General features: G+C 39.7%; 1 protein-coding gene across 50 annotated transcripts in view; it reads right to left on the bottom strand.

Annotated features, from left to right (window-relative positions):
- ANK2 (ankyrin 2) overlaps positions 1-15,396 on the bottom strand; it is a 581,537-nt gene that overhangs the window by 107,703 nt on the left and 458,438 nt on the right. For 45 of the 50 annotated variants that reach the window (XM_065596236.1, XM_065596239.1, XM_065596234.1 and 42 more), the window contains 6 exons: positions 13,206-13,304; positions 12,950-13,048; positions 9,848-9,946; positions 5,682-5,879; positions 3,496-3,594; positions 2,710-2,808 (listed from right to left, as the gene is read on the bottom strand). In XM_065596236.1, coding sequence (XP_065452308.1) covers positions 2,710-2,808; positions 3,496-3,594; positions 5,682-5,879; positions 9,848-9,946; positions 12,950-13,048; positions 13,206-13,304 — 693 coding nt within the window. The remainder of the gene's footprint in view (positions 1-2,709; positions 2,809-3,495; positions 3,595-5,681; positions 5,880-9,847; positions 9,947-12,949; positions 13,049-13,205; positions 13,305-15,396) is intronic. The other 5 variants (XM_065596260.1, XM_065596259.1, XM_065596252.1 and 2 more) reach the window with 2 other exon arrangements.

Here is a 15,396-nt window from a genome sequence, read left to right as displayed (position 1 = left end):
GGATGAAAAGTCATTCCAAAAAAATCAAAATTTTCTCATGAGGGAAATTCCATTTTCCAGCAGTTCTAATATTTAATTCCAAGGCATATATTACAATGAGTTTGTTTTTGTTTTTAGTTTTTTTAAATCCAAAAACATTTTTTTCACTTTGTGATACTGTAATCATGCAAAAAAAAGTGCATCTTGTCCTCCACATACCAAAGTGGTAGTTGGTTAATAAATAAAGACTGAGAGACTGCAATGAACTCTAAATTTTGGAAATCTTGGGTATTGTATTATATGGAAGAACATATTCTATAAGAATAAGATGTCCCAAGGAATATAGAGACAGACAGAAATGCACTGATTTGGAAATGCATGCATGTACTGGCTGACCCACATGGACGCTGACAAGAATACTGCAGTCAGCAGATGTCAATAGAACTTAGATCCAGATCCCCAGCTAATACAAATTGACATTGAACTATTCAGATTTACACCAGCTAAGGATCTAGAGTGTGGGTGGAGAGAGAAAAGAAAGAGAAGTTACATAAAAACTAGGAAAAGCCAGTACACTGTAAAATAAGGTGCCTGGAAACAGTATTATTTTATACTCTCACAGATTAGAGTTAATTATATTTTGGAACCTACTAGGACCTGCTCTGCAACTGCTTCGTCTTCATCCACTTCTCCTCCACCCAAGCTGGAATTTAACTATGCCCTAGCCTCACACATTAGAATTGTCCTGTCACTGGCTCCATTTCACCCAATTCCTCCCCTCCCCCCAAATGAGTAAATACCCTGCTTCTGACTGATGAGTGACAACTTTTTGGTGCTTGATGGGTGCATGATCTGCATTGCACTCTGCTCTTTGGATGTAAAAGTATAGAGGTGGATGTGTGTTTGCACCTGCAACTTTGATAGCTGTGTCAGTTATACAATTGGCTGGAAATACAGTCAGAGGGAGGAGTTCTTTCATGAGCTATTAACTATAATGTACAGTCTCAGTGCATTGACACACTGCTTTATTTGGAAAGAAGATGATGGTGTTCCACTTAATTCCCTGTATTTCATTTCCAAAGACGTAATTAGGGCTTAGGACAAACAGAATCCTTGTTACGTTTATAGTATCTGCGTTTGGGGAGGAGGGTTGGTAAAATTTCTTACTGCAGCAATGCTTCTGCTGAATTCCCATCCACACCAGCAAAAGCAGTGCCTCCTGTACATCAATGAAAAGAAGGGCTACTTCTTGAAGGACAGTTTGAGCAGAGTGTAGGAGCCAGAAAATTTTAAATCAATGAAAACTTGCACAGATAGGGTTCTGTATGGGTGTTTTCTGTTTTTAGTCTCCTACAACATATCAGAGAATGATACAAGCCCTGATCCTGCCAGACAGGCAAACCTCTCTACACACACAATTTCAAGGACAGGTTTCCAACACTATGCAGTACTAAAGTAAGCTCCAAATTATGCTTCTTTTTCATTAAAATTAAGTTGGACTCAGACAGTCATATATGCAATATATTCAAAGAATGACTGAGACAAGCTTAGCACAGCTCCTACTACTCAGTCACAAGGAATGTCGCCATGGGTTTACCTGGTAGAGCCACAGCATTTAAACTGTATGGGCTCTACTTTGAGTCTGCAATAATATATTGGACACACATGGAGTCTAGCTTTCAGATGGACATGCCACTCTAATTGGCTGTGTGTACTCTTCGGCCAGATTTTTCTTGCACATTGATTTTACACTGGTGTAATTTCACTGACTTTAATGAAGTTACTCTTGGAGTAAGAGAAATATCTGTAAGAGGAAAATCAGTCTTTTTGTGTCTGGTCACTAACTGGAACAGGCAACAGGGTAGCTTCAGTAAGACCAGAATAGGGTCTCTTTTAGGGACAATAGATGAGTGATCCATAAAGTCTACTCAGGAACTCAGTCACACAAGGACATCCTGATCTGGTCTCCGCATGGACTGAATTTCCTCATATTTCTCAATGCATTGGATAATCAGCAGTCCTTACGTTTCAGTAACAAGGTTTGACTATAACTGGCTATGCTATAAAGCAAGTATGCTTCTAAAATGCTCTACAGTGACTTTAAAAACAACCCTTACAGTTTCTATTGAAAAAAACAGCTCTATTTTTAAGAATGAGCATAGAAGATACAATTAATAGGCTTGAGCATAGTCTCAGAAGTGCTAATCGGAGTTCTTGCATAGCTTCAAAAATCCTGAAAACTATAGATACAACCTCATAGCTACGGTAGTTTTGTAAAATATCTCTAAGAGTATTCTAATGATGGGGACAATTATTAGCAAAAGGCGGGGCATCTCTCCTCCAGCTTTTCTCTGGGGAGGAGAACTCCTTTCCCTCCAAACTGTGTATGGCTGTGAAGGGCAAGAAGAGGAGGCAGCAGAGGAGGGAGAAGAAAAAGTATGAGGCTTCTTTGTGCATCAACTCCCAAGCATTCTTCCTCCCTTTCCCCTGCTGGTCACCCATCAACTGTTTATCTGAGAGGCTCAAGAACAAGCATGAATCAGCTGCAATTGTAGCCTCTGACCAGCAGAGGCCTTTATATCCACCTTCTGGGGTGTGTCAAGAGTTTACAACTGTGGCTCCAGCCTTCAGGTGACTCAGCTCCTTCATTGCTTTGTTTGTTGTTGTTTTAAAATTATTCCCCTGGTTCTCAGATGGTAACGTTGCCAGTGCTTGGCTGTGAAATCTCACCTTGGCAGTAGCATGGGGAGAGGCACCTTTCTCCAGCAACAGCAGAGCCACCTTCTGGTTGTCATAGTGAGCAGCTACATGGAGTGGGGTGAGGCCATTCTGTAAAGGGCGTGTTACCGAATTAAGTTGTTAGCTGGGCATAAGCAACCATTAAGCCGTAAATCAATATATATTAAACAAATATATTAATTGATTAGCCAATAAATACATAAACAAAATGACATTTAACTCAGTCTGAATTATTTTTGTTTTAGAAACTTTTCTGAGACTGAAAATAATAGTAAGCCAACAGTTAGTATGATGTACTTTGCTTAAAACAGGGCAAGCAACTGTGGATGAATTTGATTTGGCCGGTATTTATTATTCATCACAAACCAAGCTCTGAAATCTCCAAGTCAGAGAAACATCATTATGAGCAACCTTCGCAACATGGGGAAAAAGTGATAGTTCTGGTCTTGCCCCATTATTTCTGAATTGTGATTTTTATGACCTGAATAATTTAACAGAATGGGCACTTCTTGATCCACAGTAACATATCAGTCTTTATAATTGTGCACCAACATGTCCTGCTGTAATAAAAGTAAAATATTAAACACACTGTGAGGTAGCCTCATATACATGTATATGTAAAAATCATTCCAGAGAGACTGTTATTTTTAATACAGTTAAGTTGGACAGTGAATGCAACTTCTTCCTTCTTTTACATTATTTTTTCACCAAATTACTGAGCATAATTGCTTTTTGCTTTTCAATCCCACAGTGATTCCCTGTAGTGGAAGACTGTACCTTGCCAGCTGAATCAGGAGAAGCACGACGCTGCAAAAGTAGTTTTGCCACATCCAAGCTTCCATACTTGGCTGCCACATGCAGTGGTGTGAATCCCTTCTGAATAATTTTTAGGAGACAAAAATATTAGTGCAAGTCTCTGGGATCTTTCACGCAACCTTTAATGTTTTAGCAGGTTACGATTCAAATTAAAGCCACCTGCCATTTTTATTCATTAATAACTAATAAGACTTAACTAGTAATGGCACCAATGAGTCTGAAGTATTTTGATATGAGTGTGTCATATAAGAAAATATCCTCTCTTTCAGTCTTCCATATGGCCACAGTATGACATTTTACCACCTAAAAAGTTTACCAAGTAATATCCATAGCATGGGTAGTGAGGCTAGGGTGACCAGACAGCAAGTGTGAAAAATCAGGACGGGGGTGGGGGGTAATAGGAGCCTATATAAGAAAAAGACCCCAAAATCGGGACATCTGGTCACCCTAAGTGAGGCTCCAATTCAAATTTTATCCAAAACTTAGCTTTTCAGTGGCTCAATTTTTTATTTAGTTTTATGATGACAGAGTTTTTAATTATTTATCCACTACATTGATTTGTCCCTGGAAGCAACTGATAGTCCAAACAATCTGCAAGAAACTAAATCCAATGAGCACAGCTCTGAACGTGGTGCTACCGTTGCAGCAGCTCCGCAGAAGAATGATACTATATATTAAGACACACATACCTATACAGCCAATACATTTGGATACAGCTTCTGCAGCTCTACTGAAATAGATATTGTCTAACAGGAGGGCTGTAATAAGTTAATTTTTGTAAACACATACATTTACGGAGGTAGCGGTGAAAAGTTGTCTTCTTAAAAACACCTTTTCTATTAAGTGTTAATATGGATTCACTAGACCTTTGACAAAATGTCTAACACATTATTTCCCTAGTAATTTCTTTTTAAAAATCAGGTTGATAAGAAAAGTTTAAGGGTTAAGGACAGCAGGGGGCAGATGATCTGCAACTGTTGTCCTGGAAACATCACCAGGGAGTCACCATAACATATTTGCCTGACATTTTGACAATGTGTGGTGTTTATTCTAGTTGCCATCAAGTTACGTTACTCTACCTGCATAGGGTTTGGACCAGGGGTTCCCAAAGTTTTCCATAGCATGGATCACATGTTAACAAAGAAGGATTACCTTGCAGACTACCTCTTCTCTTAGCTATGATTACTCAACATCCCAGCAGCAATTACAGGAACTGTTTATATGGAAAATTAGGAAAGTATTTAGTATAGTTTTAACTGTGTTTTAATGTGATTTAACATCTGGAAACAGCCAGCACCACCAGTAATCTGTGACTTCTCATTTGAGAACCATTGGTTTAGAATTTTCTAAACCCTGGAAGATATAAGGTTTAAGCTCCAACTATAAAATAAGGAGCTCTTCTTTCCACCTGCTACCATATTTGCAATCGCATAATCACAGATGATGGGTTTGATTCATCGCTCTGTCCCCCATATCCATTTTCCTTTATATTACTTCTATTAGGAATCTTTTAACACTTTAATAGGCAGGCAAACAAATCTAGTACTGTAGAATATTTTTAGGACAATCTTTGAAATAATCAACTATGCCATGCCATGTGGTACAATACCTTACTAATTTACTAAGATGCTGAATGTCAATCTGGTTGTAGAATACTCTGATTTATTATGCAATTTATATTTTGAGAATTTCGTTTCAGCTGTTAGATACCAGAGTTCTTTCATTAATTTAAATAATTAAAATAAATAATGCCTTTAAGGAGGTTTGTTTGTTTAAAAAATGCGAGGGATGATGATTTTAGGTGTTTATTTGGATACATAGAAGGCACCTTGTAGGCAAGAGAGGTTCCTTTGTCATAGAAACCTAGTACTTTCTAAACTTGTTAAGATCATTTGTTGTTTATCAAGTCCAGTATTTTGTCTCCAGCTTAAACCAAAACCTGAGGCTTCAGAGAAGGCAAATATGTGTCAAAATCTGATGAATTCCCTGTATATTGCTTTCATCTGTTTAACTATTGTTTATAATAAAACCAGGTCAGTTTCTCAGTGACAATGCTTTCCTCACTAGACAGCTGCCTCCCTGCTTGGTAACCACATCACAGTCTTATCTCTCCTATTGGGAGACTAGCACAATGCATCTCATCTTACCTTGGTGGCCAAAGAGTGTGCAGCACCTGCCTCCAAGAGAACCGATGCTACATCAACTTGCCCTTCTCTGGCAGAGATGTGCAGTGGGGTGTACCCATTAGTGGTTGCGGCGTCAGGGTGAGCCATGTGTTGTAGCAGCAGTTGGACAATCTCTGTTTTACCCAACCGAGAGGCAATGTGCAGTGGAGTCTGTTCCTCCTACAACTCAAATCAGGTGAACAGTTAATGCCGGTAGAGGCAACCTGAATACCACATCCTAATGGATTCCAGTTGAAGACTCGACACATTCACCACATATAAAAGAATAAGGGACACAGGGGAATGCTCAGTACCAGTGGGGAGATTAAACAATGTGCTATTAGATCAAAGAGAGGGAAAATGTAGGGAGGAACATTGTTTTTCTTTTCTTCTTTAAATATGAATGTAGATCACTTGCACCATAGTCCTACTTGTATTTCTTTGTATTACGACTTTATGAAACCCTTACTCACCTTCAGCAGGACCGTTGCACCCACTAGGCAAACTAGGCGGCTGCCTAGGGCACCAAGTGGTTAGGGGCGGACAAAAGCGCGTTCCGGGGCGGTGGTGGAGTGGAGGTGAGCTAGGGCGGGGGGCACGGGGAGGGCCGCCTGCAGCAAGTAAGGGGGTGGCGGCACACAGGGGAACCACTCCCCGCCCCAGCTCACCTCTGCTCCGCCTCCTCCCCGAGCACACCGCCCCGCTCTGCTTCTCTCCCTCCCAGGCTTGCGGCGCCAAACAGCTGATTGGTGCTGCAAGCTTGGGAGGTGGGAGAAGTGGAGCAGCGATGGTGTGCTCGGGGAGGAGACGGAGCAGAGGTGAGCTGGGGTGGGGAGCTGCCGTACGGCTCCCCGGGCCGGGGGGGGGGGAGCTGCCACCAGGGGTGCCTCAGGGCAGGGGGGGAGCTGCCGCAGGGCTCGGGGAGGAGGTGGAGCAGAGGTGAGCTGGGGTGGGGAGCTGCCGCGGGGGGGGGGGGGGGTTGGGGAGCTGCCACAGGGCTCAGGGAGGGGGAAGGGCGCAAGGTGGAAGTTTCGCCTAGGGCGCGAAAAATCCTTGCACCGGCCCTGACCTTCAGTAGCACCTTACTCCACAAGTAGTTCCAGAATCTGGCCCCATGGAAACAATGTCTAGATATTTTCTATTCCTGTTCTTCTTGCTGCTTTCCAGGTGTATATTTAAATATAAACAGACTACGTGCAACTCTTCAATCATTTATTGTCATAAAATGAAGTCCTTGGGTATTTAATAATCCCAGAGGCACTGCAGTGATACACTCACATGCTGTCCATCCATAGATCTGGGTCCAACATGTGAGCAGAGGAAACATAAAAAGTCCTCAGTCTGGTAACTGAAGCCTTCCCTATAACAGCCAATTCTTCAGAGGAGCTGTGCCAAATTTGAGGATTATGCTGTACAAACGGTTTCCAATGAAACGTCTCAGAAACATTTGCTGTTGTTTTTACCTCAATTTCCTGACTTTATTTTTCTGCAGCCCATAGTTATTTCACAAATGTATAGTGAAAAATTCCATTCTTGGTGCAAAACTTGCCTTTTACTGGCATGAAAAATATGCACAAAACTGGCCTGGTGAAAAGCAAATGTTTCACATTTGTATGAGTTTGGCTCGCCGAGACATTATATTTTGCTTTTATTGTATAATATTCTTTCAATTTGATTTCCAAATGATAGATTTTGCATAGACTGAGGTTAAATGTGCACTAATGATACACAAAAAACAATCACAATGTTTGAGTGCCCTAAACCATCCAAAGGTATTTCTGCTTTTGCATGAAGGGTTTAATGTCAGAGTAGGAATCTTAACCCCAGGAATCCCCTGCCCCCATCATTTAAAGCACAACCCAGGCTTAATATCTTCACCTGATATATACCATGCATATTGCATGTGGCCAACTACAGTTGATTTTTCAATATTGTCAAAAATATGCATCATCTAATACAGAAATCAGACAAAAAGTTGTTCCTGGGACTTGTTGGGTTGATTGTGGCCACAGCAACTGCTTCAATGTGTTTCTGTGGTAGGAATTTTAATTTTTGTAGGAACATCTAGGCTAAAAATAGATGCTCTTTTGAACACTGAGGGACAGATTTTCCAAAGTGTTCAGTGCTGATAATCAGGGCTAGATTTTTACAACGATCAGCTCCCATTTTGGCACCTAAATGAAGTGGCCAGATTTTCAAAATATTAAGCACAGCAAGAACTGTTGGGTGCTGAGCTCTTTTGAAAGACCTGCCTGTGAAAGAATGCATAAGTAATATTGGTGGGGCTAATGAATAACCAGTATAAGTACAGTATTGTTGTTGTCTGCTTGCAGTTTTCCAAGTACATGGAAACAGAATACAATTCCCCAATAACCACAGACAATGTTCTTAAAGCGTGATCACATATATTTAGATATATTTTCCACTGCCTTGAACATCTCTCTACCTACATCAAGTACTTATATGGCCCCCATCCCTATAGTATCTGAGCGCCTCACAAATCTTTAATGTATTTATCATTACAACACCCCTGCGTTGCAAAGCAGAGCTATTAGTCCCGTTTTACAGATGGGGAATGAGGCACAGAGAGGTTAATTGACTTGCCTAAGGTCACACAGGAAGTCTGTGGCAGAGCAGGGAATGGAACTTACGTCTCTCAAGTCCTAGACCAGTGCCCTAACCACTGGACCATTCTTCCTCTCAGTATAGTCATTTATACTGTGCAAAGTGGGTGTATAATGCTACTAAAACAGAATTCTCCACTCACTTATCCTGGTTGCAAGTGGTTTACACTCACTTTGCACTCATCTTGCACACCTACGCAATTTCCATTAAAGCCAATGAAAAAATAATCACAAAATCTTGTAAGTGATTACGTAAGGAGCATCTGGCTCATAATTCTTTTACGTGCCAGTGTTTAGACAGCTTGGCCTTTTGTGTGTTAACTGCTTCCATCTATATTTTATAATGTATTATCAGGATTAAATGTTTAAAACAACATCACACGTATACAAATCAGGGCTACGTGATTGATTTTAGTGGACATTGGGAGAATTGCACTTGATATATAACAATGGCGGAAGTTCATCTGTAAGATTAGTCAGAATCCTCTGATGTTTTGTTTCAGCATTTACATTATCGTACTCTTTTAAACTTAAGAGTTCAAATGTCTTTTAGAACTTGAGCCCTGAAGGGAGCTGGGGAGAAAGCACAAACAGTAGACAATACAGAAATTCTGCCCAATGTGCCAGAATCATTCCCTTGACAACCTGCATTTTTTTCAATCTATTCTTTCTTTCAACTTCAGATAATATAAGCTAGCTCCAGTAATTATCTTGCACATTTACTATTCAAAAGCAAATATTGCTACATGGAATTACAGGTAGTCCCTTTACTAGGTAAACTGTAAACTAACCACCATTCCACAACAGAAAATAACATGCTGTGCTGCAGAATCCAATCATGGTGCAGAAATAGGTCATGAGGCGCCCTGAAATGGTGTAGGGTGTGTCTGCCCTGGAGCTGGAGGTGTAATTTCCATCTTGGGCAGACATACCCATGCTAACTCTGATTGAGCAGGAATGCTAAACATAGAAGTGTATCCACTGCAGTGAGAGCGGCAAGACAGACTAGCCGCCCTGAGTATATACCTGGGGTTTCAGATGGGATCGTACTCGGGGCAGCTAGCCCATCCTGCCACTCAAGTCGCCATGGCTACTCTGCTATTTTTCGTGCACTAGCTTGATCAGAGTTAGAGCAGATATGTCTACCTAAGCTGGAAATTACACTTTCAGCTCCAGTGCGGACATAGCCAAAGACCCTGTCTGTAATTGAATTGCCTCACGGCAGCAGGCAGTACATCTACAGCACGCAGCTCTGCAATCTGCTACTGAGTTAGAACCTGGGCACTCCAATTCTAAGTGAGATCTGTTCTATTTAGAAGAGAGTAGTAATACAAGTAAACAAGTTACATTTTACAGGACTGTATTAAGAACTGGTTAGGGTGAAGCCCCCAAAAACAAATAAATACACAACATGTGGCCTTTTATTGTCTACTGAAGAAAAAACATCCTTCCTTAGTAAGCCCATTGTTTTTATTGTGTTTACAAGTAAAACAGAAGGTATGGAAGCTGCAATGAAACACTTACCCTGGCTCGGGCATCGACAAGGGCACCATTCCTCAAGAGGCAGCGGACCACTTCCACCTGCCCAGCACGTGCCGCCATGTGTAGGGCAGTCTCCCCACGCTGCAGAAAAGCAGAGATTTTTAGAGTCCCAAGTCGTCGAGAAATAAGCAATTTGCAGCTTGTGTAAACACTGATGACATCAATAGAGGGTCTGACCTTAATAACAAATTCAGAAGTGTGTGTATATAGATGTCTTTGGGGTGGGGGAAGGGACTGGAGACTGTATTTCACTTGGCACCCCAGTGGCCACAGACAATGATAACTGCATCATTGAGGGTCAGGGTGAAATCCTAGCCTCATTGTCATCAGTGGGAGTTTTGCCATTGACTTCAATGGAATCAAGAGTTGACACTCACCAAACCATTATTTTAAATGGCATTCCGCATATTATTCCCTCCTGATCATAGGTATTCCCTGGTTTTCTACATAATGGTGCTTCTGCTGGTACGTCAAAATAGCCAGGGGATAAGAACATATTGAGCCTAGGATTCTCAAGGGATTGCTGAGCACCTGAGCTTCAAAATGGAAGGGGACATTTTTCCAGATGGTCTCTTCCTGTGCATTGTGTGGAGCTGACAGCTTTAGAGGGCATTGTAAAGGCAATATAACAATCCCTGGATAGTGTTCTAAAAACTGTGGTTACTGGCACTGGCTGTGCAATGAATGCTAGCTAGACCCTCTCAAGCCTTGTATAGCCCACAGAATTTGAGATGGATACATGAATTTCAGGAAGTCCAAGTGTTTTAGAGTATAAGGAGCTGGGTAAGAAAGTGAATATGAAAAGCTCTGGATGTTCCTTTTCTTTCCATATGTTTGCAAAGCAACATTAGAAATTCATAAATAATCTTTGCTGTTGGAGATGTTGGCTTAATCTTGCACTATACCATCTTCTTTATGGCCAGTACTGTAATTTATACCAAGAGAGTCTCTATGTGGCTAGTTTCAGAGTTGCAACCGTGTTAGTCTGTATCCGCAAAAACAGCAGGAGTACTTGTGACACCTTAGAGACTAACAAATTTATTTGAGCATAAGCTTTCGTGGGCTACAGCCACCCGAAGAAGTGGGCTGTAGCCCACGAAAGCGTATGCTCAAATACATTTGTTAGTCTCTAAGGTGCCACAAGTTCTTTCTATGTGGCTAGTTTAGGACATACCAGGCATTGGCATAGTGCAGCAATAGAGAGACCTGTTTTGTCTTCTCTGTTATGACAGCACAGCAGGATAAATAGCTGACTAGCATTTTTCGTCCAACATACATATGAGCTCTTGCTGACAACAGAGTATCATTTGATTTGCCACCGACTTGTATAATCTTGCCACTGACTTGTATAAAGAGAAGAGCCTCATCTTTTTACCATGGATGGACCATACCTATCAGTTGAAGACTCTTATTGTTGACCCTCTGTCAGATTAATCTGTAATTGCTGTAGCATTGGCTTTCTCTCCTCTCACCTAGGAGCTGAGTCCATGTATCAAGCCCAGAAAAGGACCAATTTTTGTTGTTGTTTACTGAGATAGTTAAAAAGTAACCCAAATCTACTCACAGTGATGAGCTTATAATGTAATTAAACCCTCCTTATTGGGAGTTAGTTTATTTATATAAACCCATCAGTTTATATACATTTTGAAATCTACATACGGTCAACAGCTATTTTTAGTAAACAGACAACGGGTAAATTCCTGCAGTCCTAATGGGTGTTTTACCTAAAGATTTGATTGCAGGATTTGATCATATAAAAATCTTATAATTTGAAGAATGTACGGTTAAAAACGTTTTCATTCTGTTTGTGAATAAGCCTTTCATTTTGCAAATTATCAGGTTTAGATTTCTATGAAGATCATTCTATACTTGCATTAGTGAAGCAATTTAACTTTTGAAAACAATTAGTGAGCTTTGCTAAGTAAAAGCGAAGACACCTGCCAAGCACAAACAATTGTAAAATGTTAAACTTTGTAGCCAAACATTTATTAATATCTGTTATCAGTTCTGATCCTTTTTTGACTTAGTTTCTTTCCCAAAATTTCTTGTTAGCTTTTTTACAATTAATAAAGTTGTTATATAAATATTGCTTCCATATAAAAAGTATAAAAGCAGCAGCCATTTTTGTCATGAATAATTTGTCTTATTAAACAAATAAAAAAAAGAAATACAGTATAGTATGCATACTTATTGGAACCCCCTGGTAGATTTGTTTACCTTTCTAGTAGAGAAAAGGTGGTGAGTCCAGAGTACATGGATTACTAACTAATTTAGCTCAGAACCTCTATCATTTTAAAATATTATTTACTGGTAAAATTCTGATTTAAAAAACAGACACTCACAAGTAACTCTTGTTTGAGTTTGTTATATTAACAACTCAAACAATAAGAAACACATGTAATGTAACCCCAGGACATGTCCCTGGTCTCATTTATTCTAGAATAGCTGGATGTTTGGTACATAAACACTCATTTCCATGGCAAGCCAGGTCCTGCATTTGGTGTCACCTCTCAAAGGTCGTATTTTAAGGACTTTAAAAATAAAAGTGATGTTCTCTAGAATTGTAAATCCATTACTTCTAAATGGGAAATATATCCATGGTCTGGTAAAGGAATAGCTTTAGTTTAAAACTTCTAGGTTTTAGTTTAAACTGCTAGGTTAAATTTTTTAAAACTTCCCTGCCAGTTTATATGGCGCTGTTCCATTGAAGTCAATGGAGCTGTGTGCCCATTGACCCCAGCAAAATTTTTATCCTTTTGGATTTAAACTGCAGTATTCAAAACTGAAACATAAAATCTTCCCTTCAGTGTGTCCCTGATAAACCTGGTAAGGAAACTATTCAGAATCCCAGTGCTGCTGAGAAACACACTAAAACTGTTGTACCACAAAAGGGTTAAAGTGCCTGTTTTAAAGGCAACTTCCCGCTTTTACGGTTGTTTGAGAATGATATGAGGTTATTTTTCAGAGAAGTTCAGTTAGTAATAAATAATCATTAAAATGTGACCTTTGGCTGGGCTACATGGCAGCTCATTTCCATGCTGTATGAGCTTATGCAGTGATTATTCTAATCCAAGGCATACTCACAATGTTAGTGACATCTGGAGAGGCTCCATTCTGCAGCAGGAGGAGGACTATATTCAAGTGGCCCATAAATGCAGCCACATGTATTGGTGTGAGGCCAGACTGTGAAACAAAGCAACAGCAGTTTTACTCCTCTGCACAGGGGCTGAGGGGCTTCTTAATTTAAATAAAACATGACTAAGAAGATATGGCGAGAGGGAGAAGAAGAAAAGGGAGAAGAGAAGGAATGTTTTTTTTAGGAGTTGAAACACTGTTCTACCTCTGTTATAGCCTGGATTGAAGCCCCATATTTCACCAGGAGTTCCATGACTTTGATGCGATTTTTCTTGCAGGCAATGTGCAGTGGAGTAAAACCATTCTGTGCAAAAAACAATTCTGTTAGCTAAAAACATGCAGCTACAGTTCCCACACAGCTCCAGGCTGGCACACTGCAAGCAGTAGTGTTAGAATATCAGACGCCATTGTTCCTCAGTCATAGTAGGCTCTCAGTTATAGAAAAAAACCCCAAGTCATCTTAATGGGCTGCTATTTCCTTAATACACAACAGCCTCCAAGGCTTTCTGCCCACATATTGGAGAAAAACATATAAACTAACAAAACACGGACATTCTCCTTTTGACAGTCAAGAACATACTAGAAAGCAAATATAAAACCATCCACTTGAGAACAGCTTACATATATTGTGGAGCCTGCCTCACGTGAAAAAAAAATCATATATTAAAAGATGATAGTGATAAAAACCAACAGATGCTTCCAAAATTATCTACTGTCATTTAAAAAATAGGGGGCAGGATACTTAACTGCTTGCCTTTCTCCTAGATCACATCTCATTTTTCTATTCTCCTTTAAAAAAGACTCTCTGACCTATGTGTCTATATCTATGTATGTTCAAATTTATGCAGTATATCTACTGTATATTTTATATGCAGGTGAATACATGCATTCACTAAGAGGCAGCTTGTACTAACGCTTTCTACCGAGCATAATCCTTACTACCAGTAAGAAATCTATTTGCTTCCATGGAACTACTCCTGGTAATAGGATCTAGGACCCCAGTTTAACAAAGCATTTATGCATGTGCATGAGTACATCCCTATTTGACTTAAGCATATCCTTAACTTCAAGTCCAAGTTTAAGTCCCTTTAAAGTCTATGGGGTGTAAGCATATGCCTAACATTAAGCAAATGCTTACATTCTTTGAGTAGTGATGGATGCTGAATTGGGACCTAGGCTGGACAACAAAGCCTTGAAAGATCAGGACCACAGTGTTTACTTTTTTAAGTAGACACTTGCTGAAAAATACAAATAGTTTTCTTTTAATGCAAAGCAAGAACGTGTTAGATAATCATTGGTTTTTCTAATGAAAAAGGTCAGAATTGCTAGTGCTCAACTAGAAGTACAGCTAGTTAATCAGTGAGAGAGAGGAGGAGAGCAGCTGCTAGAGTGACAGCTTACTCCATGGCTAGTCTCTGTTAAAATAAATGTTACTTATAGGTTGACATTAATATGTTTTAAAACACAATAATTAAAACAACTGAGAACCTATGTAGGGCTTTATATCTTCAAAGCGCTGTACAAACATTAACTAATTAAGTGCTTCAAGAATATTTATCTCAAAATGAATTATTCATAAAGCTTATTCCATCACTTTACTTGCTAGAGATACTATGTAGAATAGTAAATTAACTAGTCCAGATAGCTTTAAATGTTAGCCTGGAATAGCTAGGCTTAGATATGGTTCAACACAAGCTTGGTCCGTGCTTCTAGCTGGCATTGCTCAGATGTCCTAGAGTTGCCCTCTAGTCTGATTGTTGACAAATCTGAGTTATGAAATTATATCTCCCTTTTAAATGTACACTTACACCTTGCCTACAACATCCCAATGGTTATCTCTGTCTTCCTCAACATCATCACCCTTGCAAACGGGCATCTCTAACTATTAGAATTCTATAGTATGTCATTTAACCAGGCTCTGGTCAGTTGCTTTTCTCCTGTTCTTTTTAAAGGACAGGGAAGCTTTATAAAATAAATTAATTATGACGACCAATGTTTATTGTGATTAATATTATGGAGGAACAACAGCCACTCCATAGTTAAGGGTGATAGTAGCTTCCCATTATTAGCCCAACAATTAACCCTCCCAATCAATACCCTTGAAATTTCACATACTGTGTCATATCACTGGATACATTTTCTGGGAAGCTGTAGTGTTTCAGAAATTTCCATTGTTAATTTTATTGTATTTAGTTCATTTTACTACATCTTGTTGACCTTGCTGTGGTCATAAAGTGTTCTTGACAGGCTCTTTGTAAAGTCTTAAAGGCCTTAGACATTCATGAAGTCAAATATGATTTTTTTTCTTCCTGTTTAGGGGATAATAGTCAGGTACCTGAGCACAAGGAATTATTCATAATATAATATTTTTATTTATGCTTCAGAAAAATAAAAAA

Source organism: Chrysemys picta, chromosome 5 (genome assembly GCF_011386835.1).
Source record: "Chrysemys picta bellii isolate R12L10 chromosome 5, ASM1138683v2, whole genome shotgun sequence".
Taxonomy (NCBI): Eukaryota; Metazoa; Chordata; order Testudines; family Emydidae; genus Chrysemys; species Chrysemys picta.
The sequence above is the reverse complement of the archived record's forward strand: the minus strand, read 5'-3'. Positions and strand labels throughout refer to the sequence as shown.